General features: G+C 46.3%; 2 protein-coding genes and 1 long non-coding RNA gene across 4 annotated transcripts in view; 1 reads left to right on the top strand and 2 right to left on the bottom strand.

Moving 5' to 3' along the window:
* The window catches only part of SPMAP2L (sperm microtubule associated protein 2 like), a 42,411-nt gene extending 42,298 nt beyond the window's left edge, over window positions 1-113 (bottom strand). The window contains exon 1 of the mRNA XM_074950259.1: window positions 1-113. Within this exon, the coding sequence (XP_074806360.1) occupies window positions 1-19 (19 nt within the window). The 5' untranslated portion in view covers window positions 20-113.
* LOC141986120 (uncharacterized) overlaps window positions 62-19,116 on the top strand; it is a 21,471-nt gene continuing 2,416 nt past the window's right edge. The window contains exons 1-4 of one of the 2 annotated variants that reach the window (XR_012639208.1): window positions 62-147; window positions 5,911-6,191; window positions 14,602-14,721; window positions 16,491-16,668. This is a non-coding gene — a long non-coding RNA (uncharacterized LOC141986120). Of the gene's footprint in view, window positions 148-5,910; window positions 6,192-12,998; window positions 13,600-14,601; window positions 14,722-16,490; window positions 16,669-19,116 lie in introns of those variants that run through there. The other variant, XR_012639209.1, reaches the window with a different exon arrangement.
* Window positions 13,102-19,116, bottom strand: part of ARL9 (ARF like GTPase 9) — a 19,799-nt gene continuing 13,784 nt past the window's right edge. Inside the window, exons 2-3 of the mRNA XM_074950264.1 lie at window positions 14,587-14,762; window positions 13,102-13,495 (exon numbers count right to left, since the gene is read on the bottom strand). Coding sequence (XP_074806365.1) covers window positions 13,316-13,495; window positions 14,587-14,762 — 356 coding nt within the window. The 3' untranslated portion in view covers window positions 13,102-13,315. The remainder of the gene's footprint in view (window positions 13,496-14,586; window positions 14,763-19,116) is intronic.

The following is a 19,116-nucleotide window of genomic DNA, read 5'->3' on the forward strand; positions in this document are numbered from 1 at the left end:
CTGGCTGCCAGCCCGCCATGCTCAGCGCCGGACCCGCTCCGCGCCCGCCGGCCCTGGCGCGCGCTCCGCTTGGCGCCGCTGTTTGTCCCGGTCGCCAGGGCAACCGCGTTCTCAGCCACAGAGATGGGGCGGCGCGCGCCGCTGGAGGTGGGTGGCGCGAGGGCAGCTCGCGCGCTGCAGCGCCCCGTGCCGCTAGCAGCCGGCTTGCAGCGCCCCCGCGGCCGGGTCGGGGGCCGGGGGCACCGGCTGGGTTCAGAGCCCCGCGGTGCGGGCTGGGGCCAGAGGCACCGTCTGGGTTCAGAGCCCCGCGGTCGGGGCTGGGGCCACCGTCTGGGTTCAGAGCCCCGCGGTCAGGGCTGGGGCCGGGGGCACCGGCTGGGTTCGGAGCCCCGCGGCCGGGGCTGGGGCCGGGGGCACCGGCTGGGTTCAGAGCCCCGCGGCCGGGGCTGGGGCCGGGGGCACCGGCTGGGTTCAGAGCCCCGCGGCCGGGGCTGGGGCCGGGGGCACCGGCTGGGTTCAGAGCCCCGGGGCTGGGGCCGGGGGCACCGGCTGGGTTCAGAGCCCCGGGGCTGGGGCCAGGGGCACCGGCTGAGCTCGGAGCCCCGCGGCCAGGGCTGGGGCCGGGGGCACCGGCTGAGCTCGGAGCCCCGCGGCCAGGGCTGGGGCCAGGGGCACCGTCTGGGTTCAGAGCCCCGCGGTCAGGGCTGGGGCCGGGGGCACCGGCTGGGTTCAGAGCCCCGCGGTCAGGGCTGGGGCCGGGGGCACCGGCTGAGCTCGGAGCCCCGCGGTCAGGGCTGGGGCCAGGGGCACCGGCTGAGCTCGGAGCCCCGCGGTCAGGGCTGGGGCCAGGGGCACCGGCTGAGCTCGGAGCCCCGCGGTCAGGGCTGGGGCCAGGGGCACCGGCTGAGCTCGGAGCCCCGCGGTCAGGGCTGGGGCCAGGGGCACCGGCTGAGCTCGGAGCCCCGCGGTCAGGGCTGGGGCCAGGGGCACCGGCTGAGCTCGGAGCCCCGCGGTCAGGGCTGGGGCCAGGGGCACCGGCTGAGCTCGGAGCCCCGCGGCCAGGGCTGGGGCCAAGGGCACCGGCTGGGCTCAGAGCCCCGCGGCCAGGGCTGGGACCAAGGGCACCGGCTGGGCTCAGAGCCCCGCGGTCAGCGCTGGGGCCAGGGGCAGCGGCTGGGTTCAGAGCCCCGCGGCCAGGGCTGGGGCCAGGGGCACCGGCTGGGTTCAGAGCCCTGGGGCCAGGGGCACCGGCTGGGCTCAGAGCCCCGCGGCCAGGGCTGGGGCCAGGGGCACCGGCTGGGATGGGTTCAGAGTCCCACAGTTGGGGCCGGGGGACCGGCTGGGGCCAGGGGCAACGACTGGGTTCAGAGCCCTGCGGCCAGGGTGAGGGACTAAGTTGTGACGGGTTCCCCCTGGGATGCCACCTGGAACTGGGGTACCATTGAGCCCTCTGACCCACCAGCCTGTGCTCCCTTTCACACTGTACTGCTGTGAGAAGCTGCAAAGCTCTCCAGCCTGCACTTTCACCAGCATACATACAGGTAGGGACACACCCAGCTGCAGTTACATGCAGGCTCTCTAACCACCAGCTTCCCAGCCTATGACCCCAGAGCAGTACCGTCCTGCCCTGGTCAAATCTGGCCAGTATATGGGTTTAAATACCCCATTTGCCTCTCCCTCAATGTGAAGAAAACAATGCACATTTGTGGTAACCAAGCAGAGCTTTTCCCCAAGCACTCCAGTCAAAGCTCACTGGTTTAGATTAAAACAAAAATAAATTTATTAACTACAAAAGACAGATTTTAAGTGATTATAGCAAACAGATCAAAGCAGATTACCTAGCAAATAAACAAAAAACACACACTAAGCTTTATATACTAAATAGATTGGATATGAATTAGCAAATTCTCACCCTGAGTGATAAACAGGCTGGCAGATTCTTAAGGCACAAGCTACCTTTGCTTTGCAGCTTGGGTTTCCCAGGTTTTCATACACAGGCTAAAAATTAGGGCTTCCAAGCAATTAAAAAAATAATTGTGATTAATCGCACAATTAAAAAAAAATCATGATTAATTGCGCTATTAAACAATAATAGAATATCATTTATTTAAATATTTGTGAATGTTTTCTACATTTTCCAGTATATCTATTTCAATTACAATACAGAATACAAAGTGCACAGTGCTCACTTTATATTTATTTTTATTACAAGTGTTTGCACTTTAAAAAGACAAAAGAAATAGTATTTTTCAATTCACCTAATACAAGTAGTCTAATGCAATCTCTTTAACATGAAAGTTGAACTCACAAATATAGAATTCTGTACAAAAAAACTGCATTCAAAAATAAAACAATGTAAAACTTTAGAGCTTACAAGACCACTCAGTCCTACTTCAGCCAATTTCTCAGACAAACAAGTTTGGTTACAATTTGCAGGAGATAATGCTGCCTGATTCTTGTTTACAATGTCACCTGAAAGTGAGAACAGGCGTTCTCATGGCACTGTTGTAGCCGGCGTCGCAAGATATTTACGTGCCAGATGCACTAAAGATTCATATGTCCCTTCATGCTTCAACCACCATTCCAGGGGACATGCGTCCATGTTGATGATGGGTTCTGCTCAAAAACCATCCAAAGCAGTGCGGACCGACGCATGTTCATTTTCATTATCTGAGTCAGATGCCACCAGCAGAAGGTTGATTTTCTTTTTTGGTGGTTTGGGTTCTGCAGCTTCTGCATCTGAGTGTTGCTCTTTTAAGACTTCTGAAAGCATGCTCCACACCTCGTCCCTCTCAGATTTTGGATGGCACTTCAGATTCTTAAATCTTGGGTCAAGTGCTGTAACTATTTTTAGAAATCTCACATTGGTACCTTCTTTGCATTTTGTCAAATCTGCAGTGAAAGTGTTCTTAAAACGAACAACAACATGTGCTAGGTCATCATCCGAGACTTCTGTAACATGAAATGTATGGCAGAATGCGGGTAAAACAGAGCCAAAGACATACAATTCTCCCCCAAGGAGTTCAGTCACAAATTGAATTAACGCATTCTTTTTTTAACGAGTGTCATCAAAGCATGTCATCTGGAATGGTGGCCGAAACACGAAGGGGCATACGAATGTTTCGTGTACCTGGCACATAAGTACCTTGCAATGCTAGCTACAAAAGTGCCATGCAAATGCCTGTTCTCACTTTCTGGTGACATTGTAAATAAGAAGAGGGCAGCATTATCTCCTGTAAATGTAAATAACCTTGTTTGTCTTAGCGATTGACTGAACAAGAAGTAGGGCTGAGTGGACTTGTAGCCTCTGAAGTTTTACATTGTTTTGTTTTTGAGTGCAGTTATGTAACAAAAAAATTCTACGTTTGGAGGTTGCACTTTCAGGACAAAGAGTACAATACACTACAGTACTTGTATGAGGTGAATTTAAAAATACTATTTCTTTTGTTTATCATTTTTACAATGCAAATATTTCTAATAAAAATAATAATATAAAGTGAAAATTTTACACTTTGTATTCTGTTTTAATTGAAATCAATATATTTGAAAATGTAGAAAACCATCCAAAAATATTTAAGAAATGTCAATTGGTATTCTATTATTTAAGACTGCAACTAATCATAATTAATTTTTTTGAGTTAATCATGTGAGTTAGCTGCGATTAATCGACAGCCCTACTAGAAATCCCTTAGTCTGGGACCATCACTTCCCCCAGTTCAGTCTTTGTTCCTCAGATGTTTCCCGATGTGGTGTTGTAGGGAGAGTGAGGTCCCATCACGATGTCATTTTCCCCCTTTTATATCTTCTCCCCACTTGCTGGAAAGCTCTTTTGCTGTGACCTGGGTCAAACAGTTCCCATTGTGCAGTGCTATCTCTGAGAGGTTTGTGTTGTACACAGTTCCTGGGGTAATCCTGGAGCTTGTGTGCATTTCTTCAATAAGCCATTCACATTGTTTGGCCTTTTTACTGTTGTACCTGAAAGGCTGCTTGTGGGTTTTTTTTCACCTCACAACAGGTTTCAGTAACACATACAGAGCCAAACTTCATAACTTCTCATACGATGATAGCACGTACCATCCAATGAGCTATTACTGTCTAGCGGATCAAGACTGTTCGATTGATACCTCACAAGGCATACTTCGGGCAAAACATATCTTAATTGTATGACAGTGGTGAATAAGGGGGTGCCAGGGTGTCACTGGCCAGGTTCAGAGCCCTGTAGCCAGTGCTGGGGATGGGGCACCGGCTGGTCCAGAGGCCCCAGGGGTAGGGACGGGGTCACTGGTCCGGTTCAGAGCCCTGCAGCCTGGGCTGGGCCAGGGACGGGGGCAGCGGCTGGGTCCAGAGCCCCCGTGGCCGGGGCTGGGATGGAGGCACTGGCTCTGGACAGGGGCTCCTAGGCAGGCTCACCAAGCTCTTACACTCTAGCTGTGACGCTGCCCTAGGTGTGGGTAGCACATCCAGTAAAGTTCAGAGGTGCCCACCCGCATACAATGTAAGCCCATCGCCCAAGGCCATGACCAGAGGGGGGCGGCGGTTCCAACACCTTATTTGCCCAACACTTATTTCTTCTTCTCCAGCTCCCTGCAGCCAGGCCCAGTGCAGGTTGCTGGATCCTGCTGTGTGCACTGCCCCAAAAGTTTAAACCAGTCCGCAGCACAGGTAGGTCCTGTCTGCACTGGCCAGGGAACCTGTACTTAAACCTGAATAGCTAGAGAAGCCTTAACATGGGGCCTGATCTTACCAAGGACTGAGCATCTCCTGCAGAGTGCTGCTCAGCTAATGGGAAACAAAGGTGCTCAGCACCACACAGAATCAGACCCCCAGTTTCCCTGACTATGTAGACTGGGCTTATGGGTGAATGAATCCAGGAAGTGCAGATCTGTGCTGTTAAACATTTTGGGCCGATTCTCCACCCTTACAACATCATTTGTAAAGGAAAGGTAAAGCGCCTGTTATGCTGAAAGTATTTAAATCTTGATTTGATAACTTTAAAGTAACTCAGCCAGAGGTCATGGGTCTATTACAGGAGTGAGGAGGTGAGATTTTGTGGACTGCAGTGTGCAGGAGGTCAGACTAGATGATCATCATGGTCCCTTCTGGCCTTAAAGTCTAGTCTATTAACCTACAAACAGGGAGAGTATTTTAAAACCACGTTACTGACAATGAGTTAAGATCAAGCATAGCATCAGCTTGCGATCAGTTATGCACCCTGTCTATAGATCATAAACTGTATTTACAGAGAAGGAATTCTTTGCACTGGCATTTTTTCCCTACTCTCTCAACTCTGATCTTATATTAAAATAATGTCAAATATTATTTTAAATTAGCAGATGGCATCAAGGCTCTGCCCTGTCTGTTAGGAATGGCATATTTTTTTTCTTCTGACAGTATTGCAGTCCCAGTGTTGCCAACTCTCACAGCTTCAACAGGAGTCTCATGATATTCAATGCTTTCTTTAAAAACCCAGCTTCTGGAGTCATGATTACTTTGAGAATCTCAGCATTCACTTTAAAAATAAGTTTATAGCCCTCATGGATGTGAAGAAAGGCTTTAAAATGTGACCCCTAAAGCCTATGACACCAGAAGGCAAAGAAAAGGAACCCAAAAGTTATTTTTAAAATCTTGTAATTCTGAGTCCTTGGGATTGATAATACTGCATCCCCATGGTCTTCTCTTTCAACTGCTTCCAATTTGAGCATTTTTTTTAAAGATTTTTAAAAATTCTCTTGTAGTTGTCTATGAATTTGTCATGGCTATGGCTGCTGTAATGTTTGCCCCTTGTGCCTGCCCCAGCTGGAAGAAGACGGAGTCTCCGATTCATAGATTCTAAGGGTACGTCTTCACTACCCACTGGCTCAGCGGGTAGTGATCGATCTATTGGGGATTGATTTATCGCGTCTCGTCTAGATCCCCGAATCGACGCCTGTACTCCACCTCGGCAGGAGGGGTAAGCAGTGTCGACGGGGGGAGCCGCCGCGGTCAACTCACCGCTGTGAGGACGGCCAGGTAACTCAAGATACTTCGACTTCAGCTATGCGAATAGAATAGCAGAAGTTGCGTATCTTAGTTCGAAACCCCCCCTACCCCCCAGCGTAGCCCAGGCCTCAGGCTAGCGAACAGGAGCAGCTAACAGGAGTGTTGCAAGGAAGTTCTCCAGGTGAAGGAGGAGCAATTACATGACCCTTGGGGTAAGTTTGGCGTCTGTTGTGCGTGTGTGTTGTGGTGTGCTTGCTGCTGGACTGAAATATACCATGTGTTCTGTTTGTTTGGGGGACCGTGTGCTGAGCCTAGCAGCCTGCTAGGCAAAGCTGAGAGCGTCTTAACGAGGCTTTGATCCCTAAGTCCTTTAGCACCCATCAACCCTTAACCAGGGGGTGGGGCTTCTCAGGAAGACCAGGGCTTTAAAAAGCCCACTCCTAAAACCAGAGGAGCTAGCGAACAGGGGAGTCTTGTGAGGGACTTTAGAGGAGTGTGAGGGGGGGCTAGATACACTTAACATTCTTTAAATTTAAAGCCCAAAACACCCCCTGACAAAAAGCAAAACAACAACAAAGGAACAAGCTGCAGGAGTAAAAAGAGAATGCAGGCAGAAGTCAAGCAACAGAGTGGGGGCTATCCAATTTATTGCATCTAATGCAGCTCTCTATAAATATATCAGAGGGATAAATACCACAGAGGGAGAAGAATTATTTAAGCTCAGTACCAATGTGGACACAAGAACAAATGGATATAAACTGGCGATCAAGAAGTTTAGACTTGAAATTAGATGAAGGTTTCTAACCATCAGAGGAGTGAAGTTCTGGAACAGCCTTCCAAGGGAAGCAGTGGGGGAAAAAGACATATCTGGCTTCAAGACTAAGCTCGATAAGTTTATGGAAGGGATGATATGATGGGATAACCTAATTTTGGCAATTAATTGATCTTCAATTATTAGCAGTAGATATGCCCAATGGCCCGTGATGGGATGTTAGATGGGGTGGGATCTGAGTTACTACAGAGAATTCTTTCCTGGGTGTCTGGCTGGTGAGTCTTGCCCATATGCTCAGGGTTTAGCTGATCGCCATATTTGGGGTCAGGAAGGAATATTCCTCCAGGGCAGATTGGCAGAGGCCCTGGAGCATTTTTGTCGTCTTCTGCAGCGTGGGACACGGGTCACTTGCTGGAGGATTAGCTGCACCTTGAAGTCTTTAAACCACCATTTGAGGACTTCAGTAGCTCAGACATAGGATAGGGGTTTGTTACAGGAGTGGGTAGGTGAGATTCTGTGGCCTGCTTTGTGCAGGAGGTCAGACTAGATGATCATAATGGTCCCTTCTGACCTTAAAGTCTAGGATTCTATGAATGATTACCTGCCCTATGGGCAGGTGGTGTATGTGTGCATTCGGTGCAAGAAGCTCCTGGCCCTCAGAGACCGCGTACAGGCTTTGGAGACCAGGGTGGCTGAGCTGTAGGAGCTAAGGGAGACAGAGAGGTACATAGATGAGACTTTCTGGGACACAGTAGAATGGTCCCACCCCCGGTCTGACAGCCTCTGTACTGTTGAGGAGGATGAAAGTCTCAGGGAAGGAGAACATCCAACTGAAGCCAAGGGAAACAATCCCATAGTTGTGGAAGTCCCAGACGATTTTGTGTTATCCTCTTGCACTGAGGATACCTCTCCAGAGGGAACTCCAGTTATTCGGAAGAGACAGGTATTAATAATGGGTGATTCAATGATTAGAAACAGATAGCTCGATTTGCAATGACTGCGAGAACGGCCTGGTGCGACAGCAAGTGCATATCTCTCGAGACACCTAGATAGACTTATGTGTAGTGCTGGGGAGGAGCCTGTGGTCATGGTACATGTAGGTACCAATGACATAGGGAAGGATAGAGAGAGGTCCTGGAGGCCAAATTAAGCTGCTAGGTAAGAGATTGGAGTCCAGGGCCTCTATGGTAACGTTCTCTGAAATGCTCCCAGTTCCATGCACAGGGCCAGTTAGACAGCCAGAACTGCAGGATCTCAATGCGTGGATGAGATGATGGTGCAGGGAGGAGCAGTTGAGATTTCTTAGAAACTGAGGAAACTTTCGGGAAAGGGGGAGCCTATGCTGGAAGGAGGGGCTCCACCTAAACCAGAATGGAACCAGAGGGCTGGCACTTCACATTAAAAAGGTTGTAAAGCAGTGTTTAAACTAAGGGCTGGGAAGCGTCGACAGGTGCGGAGGAGCACGTGGTTCGGACAGAGACATCCCTTAGGGGAGGCTCTATTAATGGAAATTCTCTATGTCCTAGTAAGGAGGAGGGGATGGAAGATGATAAAATACAGGTAGGATCTGATAAGAAACAGTTAAATGAAAAACAGTCCCATTCAATTACATCATGTAATCACAGACAGCTAAAAAGTGACAAGTTTTTAAAGTGCTTATATACCAATGCTAGAAGTCTAAATAATAAGATGGGTGAACGAGAATGGCTCGTGTTAAAGGAGGATATTGATATAACAGGCATCACAGAAATTTGGCGGAATGTGGATAATCAATGGAACACAGTAATACCAGGGTACAAAATATATTGGAAGGAAAGAAGAGATCGTGCTGGTGGGGGAGTGGCACTATACGTGAAAACGTAGAATCAAATGAAGTAAAAATCTTAAATGAACAAAACTGTACCATAGAATCTCTATGGATAGTAATTCCATGCTCTAATAATAATATAGGAGTAGAGATATATTACTGACTACCTGACCAGGATAGTGATAATGACTGTGAAATGCTCAGGGAAATTAGGGAGGCTATTAAAATAAAAAACTCAATAATAATGGGGGATTTCAGCTATCCCCATATTGACTGGGTACATGTCACCTCAGGACGGGATGCAGAGATAAAGTTTCTTGACACCTTAAATGACTGCTTCTTGAAGAAGCTAGCCCTGGAACCCACAAGAGGAGAGGCAATTCTTGATTTAGTCCTAAGTGGAGCACAGGATCAGGTCCAAGAGGTGAATATAGATGGACCGCTTGGTAATAGTGACCATAATATAATTAAATTTAACATCCCTGGGATGGGGAAAATACCACAGCAGCCCAAATATGGTAGCATTTAATTTCAGAAAGGGGGGCTACACAAAAATGAGGAAGTTAAATAGAAATTAAAAGGTACAGCACAAAAAAATGAAATCCCTGCAAGCTGCATGGAAACTTTTTAAAGACACCATAATAGAGGCTCAATTTAAACGTACGCCCCAAATTAAAAGACATAGTAAGAGAACCAAAAAAGTGCCACTGTGGCTAAAGTAAAAGAAGCAGTGAGAGACAAAAAGTGAAAGTTAAATCGTAGTGAGGAAAATAGAAAGGAGCGTAAAGTCTGGCAAATTAAGTGTAAAAATATAATTAGGAAGGCCAAAAAAGGATTTGAACAGCTTGCCAAAGACTCAAAAAGTAATAGCAAAGAAAAATTTTTAAGTATATCAGAAGCAGGAAGCCTGCTAAACAACCAGTGGGGCCACTGGACGATCGAGATGCTAAAGGAGCACTCAAGGATGATAAGGCCATTACGGAGAAACTATAAGGAATTCTTTGTATAGGACTTCATGGCTTAGGATGCGAGGGAGATTCCCAAATCTGAGCCATTCTTTTAGGTGACAAATCTGAAGAACTGTCCCTGATTATAGCAGAACTACTAACTATAGTCTATAACCTATCATTTAAATCAGCTTCTGTACCAAATGACTGGATGATAGCTAATGTGACACCCATTTTTAAAAAGGGCTCCAGAGGTGATCCCGGCAAATACAGGCCAGTAAGCCTGATTTTAGTACCGGGCTAACTGGTTGAAATTATGGTAAAGAACAGAATTGTCAGACACATAGATGAACATAATTTGTTGGGGAAGAGTCAACATGGATTTGTAAAGGAAATCTACTAGAATTCTTTAAGGGGGTCAACAAGCATTTGGACAAAGGGGATCCAGTGGATATAATGTACTTAGATTTTCAGAAAGCCTGTGACAAGGTTCCTCACCAAAGGCTCTTAAGCAAAGTAAGCTCTCATAGGATAACAGGGAAGGTCCTCTTATGGATTGGTAACTGGTTAAAAGGTAGGAAACAAAGGGTAGGAATAAACTGTCAGTTTTCAGACTGGAGAGAGGTAAGTAGTGGTATCCCCCGGGGTCTGTACTGGGCCCAGTCCTATTCAACATATTCATAAATGATCTGGAAAAGGGGGTAAACGGTGAGGTGGCAAAATTTGCTGATGATACAAAACTACTCAAGACAGTTAAGTCCCAGGCAGACTGCGAAGAGCTACAAAAGGATCTCTCAAAACTGGGTGACTGGGCAACAAAATGGCAGATGAAATGTAATGTTGATAAATGCAAAGCAATGCACGTTGGAAAACATAATCTCAACTATACATATAAAATGATGGGGTCTAAATTAGCTGTTACCACTGAAGAAAGATCTTAGAGTCATTGTGGATAGTTCTCTGAAAACATCCACTCAATATGCAGCAGCAGTCAAAAAAGCAAACCGAATGTTGGGAATCATTAAGACAGGGATAGATAATAAGATAGAAAATATCATATTGCCTCTATATAAATCCATAGTACGTCCACATCTTGAATACTATAGGCAGATGCCCCATCCCAAAAAAGATACATTGCAATTGGAAAAGGTTCAGAAAAGGGCAACAAAAATGATGAGGGGTATGGAACGGCTGCCATATGAGGAGAGATTAATAAGACTGGGACTTTTCAGCTTGGAAAGGAGACGACTAAGGGGGGATATCATAGAGGTTTATAAAATGACGACTGGTGTGGAGAAAGTAAATAAGGAAGTGTTATTAACTCCTTCGCATAACACAAGAACTAGGGGTCACCAAATGAAATTAATAGGCAGAAGATTTAAAACAAACAAAAGGAAGTATTTTTTCACACAACGCAGTCAACCTGTGGAATTCCTTGCCAGAGGATGTTGTGAAGGCCAAGACTATAACAGGGTTCAAAAAAGAACTAGATAAGTTCACGGAGGATAGGTCCATCAATGGCTATTAGCCAGGATGGACAGGGATGGTGTCCCTAACCTCTGTTTGCCAGAAGCTGGAAATGGGCAACAGGAGATGGATCACTTGATGATTACCTGTTCTGTTCATTCCCTCTGGGGCACATTGGCCATTGTTGGAAGGCAGGATACTGGGCTAGATGGACCTTTTGTCTGACCCAGTATCGCCGTTCTTATGTTCTAAGGCCAGAAGATACCATTATGATCAACCAATCTGACCTGCATAGCTCACCTGCCAGAGAATTTTACCCAGTAATTTCTGTATTAAGTCCATAACCTCTGTTTTGAGCTATCATCACCTCTTTCTCAGCTTAGGGCAAAGGGCAAGGAAACAAAGCAGTAGTGGTGTCACCGAATTTGGTTAAAGTTCTGCTCCAGTAGTCTATCTGGCAGAAAAATCAGTTTTGGTCTGTTCTTTAAGTCAGTAAAGTCCAATATTTTGGGTCAGATCTGCTCCTGGAGTAGGGTTCAGCACTATACAGGCGGAATGGTGAGGCTGGAAACTGGACACAGTCTGAGGTTTGAAATGAACACACTTTCTCTCTCATGCTGCTTGTTTGGGAGGGTGTTTGAATGAACACCCTCTTCCTTTCCCCAGCCAATCAACTAACGGGAGTGGCCCAAGCAACGGTTGCAGGCAGTCACTGTTAACCAGGGGGAGAGTGCTAGCTGCCTGAGCAGAGTCCAGGAAGTGGGAGGTGAAGCAGCAGCCTGGAACAGGAGATGTGTTCGAAGCAGAGGAAAGGAGGTCTTTGGAGAAAGAGTGGGAAGCCTGGGACCAGGATGGGGTGCAGAAAGGGAGGGGGAGAGAGAATGGTACCTGGGACTGCAATGAGGAATTACAAAGGAAGAAGCCTAGAATCTAGATGGCTGTGACAGGGTCTGATTTTGGCATTAGCAATACCAGAGTGTAATGAAACTTCAAACTAACTCTACCAGACCATCGTGAGGTTCTGGAATATCAGCTGAGCAGTCTGGTCAGATAAATGAAACTCAGACATGTGACTACGATAAAATGTTCTGCTTTATATAACTGTTTCCGTGGCCAAATGGAAAGGCTGCTGCTACAAAACCTTTGTACAGTATCTGCTGTTACAAAACCTTTGCTTGGTATTTACAGTATTTTCTAAATATTCTTATTAAGGAGGTACATTCTTTACATTAAAGAGACAATGGCAAGATGAACATAATGAACAAATTGTTTTCCTCATCTGTAAATAACCAAAGTAATTTTTAAAATGTGATTTATTTTTCATCTTTGATACTGTGTTTGCTTTTTGGCATTTGACTTAGTTCAGGGCTGGTCAATTTGCCCTGAAATAACTTTAATTGTCTTTAAAACCAATATAGTTAAACTAATGTAAAGGGGGTGTCTGGACAGTTTTATCTGGTATAAGAATGGCTAATTTCAGTTTAGCTTAAATGAGTTCCTAACTGAATTAAAATAAACCAAAATAAGCCACTCTTAAACTAAAGTAAGTGTCCCTACAGCCGTCTGCATCACTTTAACTAAACAGATTTAAATTCACACCGTAAATTATACTGTTGAAACTATCTTCTATAGGCAAAGAAACCTTTAGACAGTGGTTTCTGCTGTCTCAGTTTCACTTCCTGGTTTTCACACACTAACAAAAGGCTGCAAGCCAAGATTTTCAAAGGGAATTAGTGATTTTGGATGCCCAGCTCAAGACTCCTTAAAAGGGCTCGATTTCCAGAAAGTGATGAATGGCCACCCTCTGAAAAACAGCCCTCCTCAAAGGTATCAAGCTGACACTCAGAAATTGGGGCATCCAAAATTGCTAGTCACTCCTGAACAATCTTATTCTTCCCAACACTGTGGGGGAATGTTTTCATATTTTTAAGTGCAGAAATCATTGCTATTAGGATTTTGTAAAACATAAAAACAAAATCTAAATTTCAGGCTTAGCTCCTCAGCTGGTATAAATCAGTGTCATGTAACTGAAGTTAATGGAGTAAGGTTGATTTATACCAGCTGAGGATCTGGCTCAGTGTGTCTAAACTGCATCTCCTATTAACTCTGTCTTATTGAAACTTCCCCTACCCCACAAATACTAAAAAAAAAAATACACTGCTTTTCAAAGATATTTTAAACTGCAAACCCTAAATAAAATAGATGTTCGTAACAAATTGATATCATTTTCATATAAACTCCATGCATTAGGAAAAATAAAGCCACATATTTTGATTTGAAAGTGGCTGCAAGCTGGCAATACAATAATACAGTATCCCATTACTGCTCCCAGGAGAACAGTTGTCACTGAGTTTCTGAAACCAGCTGCGCAATCAGTTCCTTGGCATCCTTCATGCTGGAAGAGATCTCGGAGCCATCCTCTGCCACGTGGGTTCCAATCAGGAACATCTTTCTCTCATCTCCCATTTGAGACAATGCCAGAGCATCATGAATGTCTGTGATGCAATATGCACCTTTGAGATCCTGACCAACAAAGACAAAACAACTCTGTTACTTGCATCTCTTATAAGCACCAATTACACCATTCAGTCTCTGAGGCAAAGACCAGTACATTTGGATAATTGAGAGTGAGTACTGTGAATTGAGGGGAAGATTTTCAAAAGCACCTAATGGATTTCGGAGCATAAATTCCTATTGACTCAGTGAGATCTGTGCTCCCAAACCCTTCAGCCTTTTGAAAATCTGGCTATCTCCATTTTAATTTTTCTCTAGCATATAATCCAAGGGCATGATCCTGTTTTATGCTGTTCCAATGTCTCTGACACCAAGGCCCATCCCTGAACTTGAGAGTCCCCGCTGGTAACGTGACCCAGTGGATTTCTGGAAGTGCACACTCATCAGACAGATAAATGACCCAAGTAAAAGTCAAGTCATTAGAAAATCTGAGGCAAAGCAGAAGAAACAAACAGGGTTTTAGTAAGATAAAAGCATCTTGTTTTAGAAAAGAAAAGGCATTTTCTTTGTCATATTGATATAATATGGGTGTGATTCAATTCAGGGTGAAGAGTAGCCAAGGAATACAAAGTTATCTTCTGTATTTTAGTGCATTAGGTAGAAGAAAATGTGCCTAGTTGAGAGAAAGCATATTGCAGTTTCCACGTTCCTTCAGCTATGCACTCATTCTATGACACAAAGTACCTAATATAAAAAATCATTTGGGATTCACTAAGTGGATGCTAGTAGGTAAGGTGAAACATATAGATAAATGCCATCCAGCCCCTAAATTAAATAATATTTTCCCATGACACTGTACAGACACATTGCTGAGCCTTCAGATCCAAACTGTCAACCAGGGTTAGCCAGTTCTCCATTTTTGCACCTGCAAATTGCACACACAATTTCACATGTGCAATTATTTACACCCCGACTTAGGTCATATGGATATATAAGCACCTGACCTAAGTACAAAACCAATCCTTGGATTGTTTTCATCTGCAATTGGGAAGCACAAAATTGAAGACCAATTTCTGAAATACCTGGCCTTTAAAGATTCAGATGTGTTTGGAGAGGTTTATTTTTCCCCTCCACTTTGAATGGTGAAGTTTCCCTTTTACCTGTTTATTGGCTAGGATCACCACGGGCAGAGTGGAGTCATTTTGGATCAGCTGATGAAGAAGCTGTTTAGCCAAGGGGAAGCGCTCATGATCTGCTGAATCCACAACGAATATCAGCACCAGAACCCTGGGCAGGTACATCTTCCAATAGGAACGCAAAGATTCACTGCCCCCAACTGGAAGAGAACAGTATGGCAGAGCACTCTGTTAGTACCCCTCGCAATGCAGCTACAAGATATGCAATGTGAACACAAGATATTCAGATGAGAGAATATTTGATTTTATGTACTTTTGTTATCCGTTAACAATTCCTAAATATAAAGGCACCTAATCAAAATACCATCTCCTTATTTTTCAAATGTTAAGCTGTCCTTAGTCTCTCTATGTTTTGCGGGGGAAGGGGAGTGGGGGAAGCTAGCTTCGTGCTACAGGATAGCAGATTCTCTCCCTGAAAACATTCCTACAAAAGACTACATCCAAGTGCTTGTTCTTTTATTAAGGCCTAACATTTTCAAACATTTGAGAAGGTTACTCACCTTGCAGTAACTGAGGTTCTTCGAGATGTGTGTGTCCCTGTGAGTGCTCCACTCCAGGTGACGGTGTGTCCCAGCGCCATTGATCGGAGATCTTTGGTAGTAGTGCCTGGTCGGGACGAACGCACTCAGCTGCTGTCTCGCATCGTCGTTAGGATCTGCCTGAGGGTGCGCGTCCCGCACCCACACTCAGTTCCTTCTCTACATGTAGAGTTGTCTGATTAGTACTCCAAAGTAGAGGGGAGGAGGGTGGGTAGTGGGGCACCCACAGGGGACACATCTCAAAGAACCTCAATTACTGCAAGGTGAGTAACCTTCTCTTCTTTTTCGAGTGCTGTCCCTGTGGATGCTCCACTCCGGGTGAATGTGAAGCAGTACCCACTATGGTTGGTGGGATTTTGGAGTTGCGGCTGTAATAATGGTAGACAGTACTGTGTGGCCTACTATGGTGTCTGCCGTGGTATCCTGTGTGATAGCGTAATGTTTGGCAAATGTGTGGTCAGATGTCCATGTGGCCACCTTGCACACGTCAGTAATAGGTAAGTTGTGGAGGAAGGCAACAGATGTTGACATCACCCAAGTAGAATGAGTTCTGATGTCTTCGGGTGGTTGAGCATTCTGAGTCTGGTAGCATGACCTGATGCAGTCAGAGATCCACTTGGAGAGTTGTTGCTTAGAGATAGCATCACCCTTTGATCTCTCGGTAGTGGAGACCAATAGCCTGGGGGATTTACGAAATGGCTTAGTTCTGTCAAGATAGAATGCAATTGCCTGCTTCCTGTGGAGTCTTATGAGGTTTGGGATAGAATGCAGGTAAGTGTATTGGCTGGTTAAGGTGGAAGGTAGACACCACCTTGGGGAGGAATTTGGGGTGGGGTCGCAACATAACCTTGTCTTTAGAGAAAATCGTGTAGGGAGGGTAGGCCATCAGGGCGCTTATTTCACTGACCCTTCTCACTTACATTATGGCAACCAGGAAAGCTACTTTCATAGACATGTGGAGCAGGGATGAGGTAGCCAGGGGCTCGAAGGGAGGTTTCATGAGACCTTGGAGAACTAGGCTGAGATTCCAGAAGGCTGCTGGTGGATGAATCTCAGGGTAGAGATTTTGCAGGCCTGTGTAGAAGCGTTTTATGTGGGGGGCGCAAAAAGTGAAAATCCATCCAGCGGGTCATGGAAGGTGGTGAGGGACACGAGGTGTACTCTGATAGAACCGAGTGAGAGCCTGTCCTGTTTTAGATTCAAAAGGTAGTCTAAGATGTCAGGGAGGGTTGCAGTCTGGGGTGTCAAGCGTCTGTGGAAGCACCATACAGAGAAGTGTTTCCACTTTTGCAGGTAAGTCTTACGAGTGGAGTCTCTTCTACTGTGCAGGAGGACATACTGGACCTGCTCCGAACAGGCTAATTCGTGGGTTTGAAACCATGAAGGAACCACGCTGTCAGATGGAGTTTCTGGAGCTGCGGATGGAGAAAAGCTGACCGTTATCCTGGGAGAGCAGATCTGGTCTGTTGGGGAGAGTCCTTGGAGGACGGATGGACTTGCGCAGCAGGTAAGGATACCATGTCTGTCTGGACCAAGCTGGGGCAATAAGTATGACCCTGTCCTCGTCCTCTCCGATCTTGCGTAGAATCCTGTGTATCAGTGGGATCGGTGGAAAAGCATACATGAGGGATTTGTTCCCCAGAATGAGGAACGCATCCCTTAGGGATGTGGTCCCGAGTCCAGCTCAGGAGCAGAAGAGATGGCATTTGCAGTTTGAGTTGTGGCAAAGAGGTCTATCGACGGCGTGCCCCAGTGGGAGAAGAGCTGTCGGAGTATCATGGTATGTAATTCCTATTTGTGTTCCTTGGAGAAGTGTTCGCTGAGTGTGTCAGTGGTAGTGTTGTGACACCCAGGCAGGTGGGAAGCGGTGATTTCGATGTGATGTTGTATGCACCAATTCCATAACCGGATGGCTTCTGTGCCGAGGGAGTGCGATTGTGCTCCCCCGTGCCCGTTGCTGTAGAACATACATGCTCTATTGTCCATCAGGATCCAAACTGATTTGTTCTTTACGATGGGGAGAAAGTGAAGGCAGGCATACCTGACTGCTCTGAGCTATAGAACATCGTGTGTTCCCCTAGGTGCACTCCCCAGCCTATCAGGGAAGCGTCCGTGGTGAGCATGAGTACTGGGGAATGTGGATGGTGTGGAAGAGTGTTGGACCATATTAAAGAAGTTCTGTATTAAAATCACAAATGAGTTTGATTCCCCATAGTTTAAATTCCAGGGTATTACTAATTAAGAGGTCTCTTGGTTTTTGGTACTGTTTCTCTCCCTCTATGTGTGAAACTTGCCAGCTGCTAATTGTGTTAGTACATTCTAAGACAGAGTCTGTTCTCAAAGCAATTCTTTGTAACAACAACTACTCACACAGAGAGAGACTCAAAGCAATACTCTGTAACAACAGAAACAGCACCCAGAGACTCCCCGCCCTTTTGTTGTATTCATCTCGCTTTGTTAACAATTGTGATTAAAAGAGAGATAGAGGATGTACGTGAATGGATGCTTGATGTGGATAATAACTGAATGATCAGGGAGGTGCCAGCCTAAGAATCCAGTGTCCATCGGCTGAAGAAGGCGTCAAGTGGAAATAACCAGAGGACCCCCGGAGGGCAGACTGGAATCCACCCAACAGCCTCAAGAATGGGAGAACCAAAGAACAAGATAACAGCTGGCAGCACGGAGCCGTCCGGAATGTGCCATCTGCTGATTGATTCAACAACAGCATGATGAAGCAATTCCCATAGACTCGCATAGGAAGAAATTCCTATAAAAATGGACTCTAGAAAGTGAGAACTTTGGGGTCTGATTCTGCAAACCAACTTCCAGGAGCGTCAGATGAGCATCTGACAAGGTCCTGCTCCCTCCTCATGTCCAGGCCACCTGGCCAGTGGCTTGGCATGAGCAACTCTAAGGCTGGTAACTATGATAACAACCTTGCAGAACCTGTGTGTGTATGAATGAATGTGTGAATAAATATGAAACTGAATGGAATGTTATAGCTATAACTAACAGCTTACTATGATTCTTTCTGTATTCACAATAAATGTGGCATTTTGCCTTTTCCCCTTTAATAAGATCCGGCTGGTTTTTATTTTATTGGTATAACAAGAGGAAGATGGTAAAACGTGTCGCTTTTAACGTCTCGTTGTACGTGCCACCTTTGATAAGGCAGTCGTCTAAGTAGGGGAAAAGTATAATCCCGTGTTTGCAGAGGTGGGCCACGACTACAGCTAGGGTCTTGGAGAATACTCTTGGTGCTGTGGAAAAACCGAATGGAAGTACTCTGTATTGAAAGTGGTTGTGTCCGTGTGAGAATCGCAGGAAGCGTCTGTGTGCTGGATGAATGGATATGTGGAAATAGGCATCTTGTAGGTCAAGGGCTGTGAACCAGTCCCTTTGTTCCAGCATAAGTATTATTGTGCCCAATGTGCCCATCTTGAATTTCTGTACACGTATAAATGTGTTGAGTCGGCGTAGGTCTAGTATAGGTCTCCATCCCCCGCCTTTCTTTTGGGCCAGAAAGTAGCGGGAGTAGAAGCCTTTTCCCCGATGCTGCGTTGGTACAGACTCCAATGCACCTAGCTGTAGAAGATGAGCCACTTCTATGCTCGTGAGAGGGGTCCCTGAAGAGGGAGGGGGAACGGTGGGCGGGTGGGCAGGGTATGAAAGGGATGGAGTAACCTGACTGAACTATTTCCAGGATCCAGCGGTCCTGGGTGACCTGTTGCCAGGCATGGTGGAAAACCTAGAGGGGGCGGCCAAATGGGCAAATAGGTGGCGGAGTCAAGGGGTGGTCGTGCAGACCCCCGACCAGCACTTCAAAATTGCTGTTTGTTTTCCGATGGGTGGGAGGTAGCTGGTTGCGTGTGGTTTTGTCTGCGCCTAGGAGGTCTGTTGCGGTTTCTCCCAATATCATAAGTCTGGGCTGGGGCCGGTGATATTGTTGTGTGCA

The sequence above is a fragment of the Natator depressus genome, chromosome 4 (genome assembly GCF_965152275.1).
Source record: "Natator depressus isolate rNatDep1 chromosome 4, rNatDep2.hap1, whole genome shotgun sequence".
NCBI lineage: Eukaryota > Metazoa > Chordata > Testudines > Cheloniidae > Natator > Natator depressus.